Genomic DNA, 8,152 nt, shown 5'->3' on the forward strand with positions numbered 1-8,152 from the left:
GCCAGCCCCTGCAGCGTGCGCCTCCTTTACTTCCACACTGCACCTCTTCTGAGTCTCAGTGTGCTTTTCTCTTTCCTTCTAGTTGTAGAATTTCCACTCGGCAAGCCTTCCTGTGGTTCTGGATGATGTCTGTTTTGTCTTTTAGTTGTATTTTTGAAGTGGTTGTACGAGGCAGCAATTTCCGATGTTTACCTATGCCGCCATCTTGGTTTCTCCTCCACAACTGTTATTAATTTCCTTCGAGACGGGTTTATTTTTAAATAGGTAAGATAGCTGTGTACTGGTTTATTCTCATAATATACTTGTTTCCTGTAGTGTATACTGTATATAGTAAAGGAAGTGTTACTATAGCTTCCTCATTGTATGATATAGTAGGTTAGATTATTGAGAACAGATATTCATACTTGTATAAACTTTCCTTTTGATAGCACCGTTGGTACAAGTTGTTCTCCATTGGATGGGCTGTCCCTGCAGTATTCTGAAGAGAATGGCATTGTGGACTGGAGGAGCCAAAGCTGCACTATGATTCAGCACCCGGAGCACTGTGCGGCCTTAGCTGACCAGGTATTTATGAGGGCTTTGTTTTGTCTTCATGCCATACGGTTAAAGCATTGCTACTCAGTAAGAATTGAGTTCTGTAAGCATTATTAGGTCAGTGAGTATATCTGGTAAGAATGACTGAAGGAATGTTTGTGTTAGACTTCAAATTTAATTGGTTTATATGATCTAAGCTCTTATGAGACCTGAAAAAGTTTATTTAGATTACTTTTATTGCTCAAAAAATTAATACATTTTAATATGATGCCTAAAACATTGATTCTAACTAGTGATACATTGTATTGTTATACCAATTTTTTTGCTTCTGAAAGAATTCACATTTCTGTCACTATATTGCTACTGGTGATGTGACTGTTGAAACTGACCTCCCCTCATGAGTAGTTGGGCCAGTTGCTGGGCCTCCTGAGTATAATGAGGACATACTCCCTTAGGGTATGGTAGGATCAGAAAGCACAGGGCTTTCAAGAGTGTTCAGGTACTATGGCACCCCAGGTGCAGGGAGAGTGCTTGCTGTTGTAGTCCTGGAGAGGACCACTTTTTCTCTAAAGAATAGATTTGTTAACCAGATTTTCATTTTTGGACAATACTCAGATTCAAATGTTAACCTTTACTGGAATATTTTTTTTTATGAACTAAAGCATTAAAGCATATTTTGAGAAAGTGTATGTTATCTTAATCCAGCGGTTCTCAACCAGTGGCTCACGACCTCTTTGGTGGTCGAACGACCCTTTCACAGGGGTCACCTACGATCATCCTGCATATCAGATATTTACATTACAATTCATAACAGTAGCAACATTACAGTTATGAAATAGCAACGAAAATAATTTTATGGTTGGGTCACAACATGAGGAACTATATTTAAAGGGCCAGAAGGTTCAGAACCACTGTCTTAATCATACTTACTTTATGGCCTGTTTTCAGAGTATATTGTTTAAACTTGTTCTGCCTTCACTTCAGTGCCTGTACACCTTTTCTTGTTAGTTGACAAAGTCGTGTATCGCAGTTTTACCAACCTGAACTTTAAGAAAATACTAAGTAAACCTATAGCAAGTACAGTCACTTGATTGTGTTTTATGTAGTCAAAAAAATTCAAGTCCATTTTTAAAGCAAAATACTAAATAGATATTTTTCTTCTCATGATTAACAATATTAAGTATTTGTCGGGGATTATAAAAATTTTAGTGGTTCTGGTAGGTAACTTCAAAAATAAGTTGAAAAATAAAAATCTATTAGAATATACAACTGGGAATGTATCATTTTAATCTTGATAGCAGAATAAGAGGATACCTTCCAAAGTGAGGTGTTAACTTTAGTCTGATTTCTTTCTGTTCTCTCCACTAGCATTCAAGTGAAAAACGAAGCTTATCTTCAATAAATAAGAAGAAAGGAAAGTCACAAGTAGAAAAGTAAGTTCAATTTAATGTTTCCAGTAATAGAAATTGGTAAGAAAGGGCAACATACAGCATTTGATTATGGGCACATTTAATTTATGTAGTATAAGTAGTATCTTTCCATTAGTTTTCTTTATATTTTTACCTCTAGGCTTTATTTTTTAGTGCAGAATAATCAACATATGCAAGTGATAAAAATAAAGCTCTTGTCAAATATTATATTTAGTTTGGAGGGGCAAAACTCTCAGAACCGTACATCGAATCTTGCTTTTAGAGTATACCTTACTAAAAAAAGTTTTAATTATAAAAATGAGGGGAATTTTAGGAATACTACTGTTCTTAATGTGTTCTCTGCAGAACCTTATAAAACTGTTGGTAACTTGTATATTTTTGGTTTAGAGAGAAAATTAAGAAAACTGACAACAGATTGAATAGTAGAATAAATGGTATTAGACTCACCACGCCTCAGCATTCCCAGGGTGGTTCTGTGAAAGGTAAGAATGTACTTATTTCAAATACCCATCGCCGAAATGTCTTTAGTATTATACCTTTTGTAGTGGGAATTGAGCTGTTATGTCAAATCCTGACATGCTTTTATCCTGCGTCGATGTGAATAGCAGTGTCTGAATTAAACAGTTCTGAAGTATTAATTAATGGCATTAATGTAGGAAATATGACTTGTCATGGAGTTTACTACAGTTCTGCTGACCCAGCTCTTCTCTCCTCTGCTGCCAGCAGCCTCCTCACGTGTTACCGTCTCAAGCTGGTCCCTGCTCCAGAGGAGAGGTCCAGGAGACCTGGCAGGCCTTTCCCACCCTCCTGGCAACTGGGACCCATTCTTATAGAAAGTCATTTTTAGAATCTATTCACTTTTTCATGTTTAATAACTGTCCTGAGAGTTTATGGTACTTTAGAGGAATTTAGACCCTCATTCTTATTGTACTAGATTTGTGTGGTTTTCGTTTACACATTGTTATTTTAAGGTCCCTTTATTTTTGGGTGAAAGGTTATGTGTTCATTTGACTGAGAGATGTCCCATCTGCTGGTTCATTGATAATTTTTCTGTGTTAGTTTACCTTTACTATTAATAGTAAAGATAAAAAGGAATATAAGCCCACAGACTACTAAGAGAATGTTTTGTGCATTTGTGTACCTAATACTGGACTGATCGCACAAATAAGGATTTAAAATTGAGGTGTTATTCAAATGTTACTACATTAAGGTGTGATGCAACATAAATAACCAGAATATTTTTAATGGAGTGTTTTTTAACTAGATATTTGTTTAGAAAGATTGAATAAAAGGAATGTGGTTAATTTTGACTATAAAATTATCAGACCAACTCATTGAATGAATTAACTGAGCTGTCTTTGTGGTGGTGGGGGGGAGGGGGGGAGGAATAGCATGGGGAAAAAAACCCATGTTGTTTAGGAGTATATTTTAACATTTTGATGTTTCCTGTGGTGATGGCAGCTAAAAGGAGGAGGAAAAAGCTAAAATAAGACAAAAGGTCTCTGCCAATGGATGATTGGAAATAGCTTTTGCCAGGTCTCCCTGTCTGTTCTTGCCTCCTTCAAGTTTTTTTTCTACACTGCCACCATTTTGTCTTCTAAAGCATATACAATAAATCAGGTCATTTTCCAGTTAAAACTCTTGTCAAATACAGGGGTGGGCAAAAGGAGATTTACAGTTGTTTGTATGGAAAAATAATAAGTAAACAATACAAGAAAAACTGTTTTACTCACAACTGTAAACCTACTTTTGTCCCACCCTCACAAGATCACTCTCATTTGTCTCACATAATTTGGGAACTGGTGCTTACCAAAGAAGTTTGTGACACTTCTCTCCTTTTTAGCTTCATATTTTCAGAGGAGAAATGTGTGGATTTTAATCTCAGACAGATATGCGTTTGAATCTTGTACTCCACCGCTTTCTTAAATGCGTGGCCTCTCTGAAGCCTTAGTTTTCTCATTTGTAAAACAGGAATAATGCCTACCTTACCAGATTGTACAAAATTTATTGTGAAAGCATTTCGCTAGCACCGAGTACATGGGTGTTCAATAATTTAGTTCCTTTTCACTAGTCTAAGGTAAAAGAAAACACATGCTATAAAGTTTATTAAGAACTTTTTAATAATATCTCAAGTTTCAATTTCTTTCTCTGTTTTCAAATATTATGAAAGTACAACTTCAGGATGTTTAAGATAAACCTTATTCTGTCTGTTTTATCTTGTATATACATGTCACTGATTCATATATACTTACAGTTATAGAGCATGATTATAAATAAAATATACTTTGTACAACTTGTCTCATTGATGTCAAATGTAGCTCAGATGTTTGCTGTCTCCAACTTATGAAAAACTCTTGTTTATTTCTCCTTAAAATATTAAGGTATTAAGGAATTACCTAAAGCATTCAGTGAACTCATGATATATTTTGATTTCTTTTTTTATGGAACAATCATGCATATCATAAAATGTGGATACTAGACTGAAACTGAAAATATTGGGTCCTTCTGATTTGTATGTTACTCAGATCTTTAAATAATCCAGTCTAGTTTAAGATAAGTATTATTTGTTTTTAATTTAAAATTTTAACTTTTATTTTGAGTAATAATACATTAATGTAGTTTGACGTTCTAAAGGTACAAAAAGGAACAAACCCCTCACAGTTCCCCTCCATGTTGCTGCCTCCCCAAAAGCTCTCAGTGCTGTTCATCATCAGTATTCTTTACAGTGTTTTTGCTTTAAAACTTCATGCATTAATTCTCTCTGCTGAAAAGATGTATGATTTACCTTGTCTACACTATTAAGAACTCTGTTACAGTGTATCACCCGTGTTTCTTCCACCCTGCTCTTCTGTTGCTGATTGCGGCACCAAAAAGCTTGGGGAGAATGAGGTGGTTGACTTCTCAATTTCTTTTAAAAGGCTTTAGTGATTTAAATGTCTCTGACTTTATTTAATTGTGGTTCTGATGTACCTAAACAGTTAAGTGTAATTTCTGTTTGTTCATATATACTAATAGCCAGGATTTTTATTGTTAGAATAGTGGCTAATGTAAGTTTTTGCTTTTTGTCTTCTTGCATGATCTTTTACCCTGTGAGACATGATAATAAATAAAGAAGTTTATATCTCTATTTATAAGGGCGATTTGTGGAATATCCTTTGGCATATCCTCACCTTCACACCTTCTGACTCTAGGGTATCACATAATTTCTCATAAAAATTTCAAAGACTCTACACAATTTCTAAGAACCTTTGAGATGCTCAAAAAGAGAAAATTATGTTTAGTGTAGATTTATGTATTTCGTTCTTTGAAAACTACAGATTAATATGTGATAATTTGGTGAGTTGAATGTTTACTAGCTGTATAATCTAAAGAAAATAATTTTTAAAATCGTGTCATTTTGAGAAATGGCTGCATTAAAAGCACACATGCACACACATTCTGTAGTTTCACTGTCTGAGTTTTAGTGAGCAAATCTCAGCTCACCTGATCCCACTGGTTTCCTTTTTAGCCTGTCATTTTTGGTTTGAGACTGTCATGTTGAATCTTTGATTCTCTTAATCCTTAAATTGTTAATTTTGTTATATGCTGGTTGAAATATTTATATGCAGAAGTTCCATATGTGCCACAGTTTTAGAGTTTTCAATTTTGTTAGTCCAATTTAATGCCAGGTTTTGGCCATTACGGTACATAAATTTGTCTCCGGGTAGCCATTGGTGTTGATGTGCATCCCTTGGTCACAGTGTGACTGGTAATTCAAAACCTATTATTGTACACTAGAGGCCTGGTGCACAACATTCGTGCACTGAGGGGGAGGGGGGGGAGGGGCCTTTAGCCTGGCCTGCGCCCTCTTGCAGTCCGGGACCCCTTGGGGGATTTCCACCTGCCGCCACTGCGCTCAACAGCTGTGAGCCTGGCTTCTGGCTGAGCGGCACTCCCCCTGTGGGAGCACACTGGCCACCAGGGGGCAGCTCCTGTGTTGAGCGTCTGCCCCCTGGTGGTCAGTGCATGTCATAGCAACTGGTCATTCTGCCTTTTGGTTGATTTGCATATTAGCCTTTTTTTTTATATAGGATAAGTATACTCCAGATAACTTTTCTGTAAAATCATTACTTGCCCAATAACTCCTCAGCCACTTACAGCCTCATGAGATTTTGTTCAGTTTTTCCGTGGTAGTTTGGCATTTTATTACTCAAAAGGAATTAGCAATATTTAATGACTTTATTGTTATTCAGTATTTATTCACTATTGTAGTTGGGCTAGGCTAGGTCATCTTTTAACAATTGCTGCAAATTTAGTCCATTCAAAAGGCACAGCTTAGTCAACTAACTTGGTCATCACAGACCATATCTTTTCTCTAACACATATTTTGTCCAAGTGATTAATAGTTATTACCTTTCATTGGTTTTACCAAGTTGCCATGGAAATAATTCACTCATCTATAGTTCTAAAAGATCCCTCTGAAATCCCTCTTATGGGGATTTATGCACTAAACTATTCACTAAGCAAGTTGAATGCTGTTGCAAGGTAGGAACTATGGATTTACAGAAATGAATAGGACAAAATTAGAGGCAGTGCAGGAATGTACAATACTAGGTATACCAATAATCTTGCCTCTGTATTCAAAAGAGGTGTAGCTAATTGATCATGACAGCTTTTGCACTTCACTCCCAACACTGCCTCTGTGTCACCTTGGCTTCTAGGCAGAACTCAAAAGAGCTTCTCAGTCCACTAGATAGGATTTTACTCCTTTTTAATACTCAGGCATAGTAATTTTAACTGAATGGGGATTTTTGGCAGCCAGTTCTATTCTTGAGGTCTTTTAAGGAATGAATGTCCAACAAGTTCTGAGAAGTTAAAATATTTAGACTTTGAAAATGGCCCAGTATGCTGTTGTTATTGGACAAGACCCTACAAAGAACCTTAACTCTGATTTTTTTAAAGTCAATAAGATTGACATTTTCCTCTGCCTTTGTTGTTTTAAGAATGTATTTATAAATTATTTTCAATTAAAATTGTGATTTAATAGTGAATTTTTACCTAGGTTAGATACCAGCTTTTTAGGTAATTGTAGGAAAACTGAAACAAAAACAAAAAATTACAGATGTAACTTATTTCTACTGGTTCAATTCAGAATTTAATTTACTTAACATGATTTTTAAAAATAGAATTATTATTTTTAGATGCGAATTTGGACATTGGATCTGGACATGACACATGTGGAGAAACATCTTCAGAGAGTTACAGTTCTCCCTCTAGCCCACGACATGATGGAAGAGAGAGTTTTGAAAGTGAAGAAGAAAAAGACAGAGGTTTGCTCTTTGGAGTGAACATGGGGGTAGTGGAGGGTAATACGTGTTGTCTCTTAAAATCAGTCATACATAAGTAATTTTATGTTCTCATAAATATCGTTATTGATTTTTAATTTAATTGGTATAAAGAGTGTATGGACCATTGACTTAGCAGGTCCTGGCAATGTTGATTTTTTTTTTTAACATTTCACTACATATGAAATTAAATAGAAGACAGTCATAACAAAATGTCAGTTAGTGTAGAAAGATTAAAAACTTATATGTTATTGGATGCACATATATATTTATAATTTTAATATCTTCCTGATGGATTGATGCTTTTATCATTATATAATATCCTTTGTCCCTATAACAATTTTTTCTTAATTTTTATCTTATAGTAAGATAGCCACTTGAGCTCTCTTTGGGGTATTGTTTATAGGGTACCTTTTTTTCCATCCTTTTACTTTAAATCTATTTGTGTCTTTGAATCTCAAGTGTGTCTCTAATAGACAGCATTTAATTGGGTTATGATTTTTTAGCCATTCTGCCTATCTTTGTTATTTGAAGTGCTAAATCTATTTAAATTTACTGTCATTATTGATAACTTATGATTTACACTCTGCCATTTTGGTATTTGTTTTTTGAAAGTTTCTATCTTCAATTCCTCCTTAAACAGAGGCTCAAATATACCCAAAAGTGAAAGCCTTCTTAGATATTTCCTGGGCGAGCATACAGCCCTAGACAGTGAGTGTGACCTTCTAGATTCCTAAGAATATATCAGAAGTGTTTCAAAGCTCCCTATGGACATCTCATTCTCCAGTGTTTCTTAAATTTTTCCTTTTGTTAGCCCTAACTGGTAATGCTGCCTCAGGTAGCCAAGTTGTTAAGTAGTTCCTG

The 8,152-nt window shown here is 35.3% G+C and overlaps 1 protein-coding gene across 1 annotated transcript in view; it reads left to right on the top strand.

Annotated features, from left to right (window-relative positions):
• The window catches only part of ZCCHC2 (zinc finger, CCHC domain containing 2), a 43,033-nt gene that overhangs the window by 27,001 nt on the left and 7,880 nt on the right, over nt 1-8,152 (top strand). Inside the window, exons 9-12 of the mRNA XM_006756818.2 lie at nt 429-564; nt 1,903-1,967; nt 2,352-2,446; nt 7,145-7,309. Of these exons, the coding sequence (XP_006756881.1) occupies nt 429-564; nt 1,903-1,967; nt 2,352-2,446; nt 7,145-7,309 (461 nt within the window). The remainder of the gene's footprint in view (nt 1-428; nt 565-1,902; nt 1,968-2,351; nt 2,447-7,144; nt 7,310-8,152) is intronic.

This window comes from Myotis davidii, unplaced genomic scaffold, assembly GCF_000327345.1.
Source record: "Myotis davidii unplaced genomic scaffold, ASM32734v1 scaffold11, whole genome shotgun sequence".
NCBI classification, from domain to species: Eukaryota; Metazoa; Chordata; class Mammalia; order Chiroptera; family Vespertilionidae; genus Myotis; species Myotis davidii.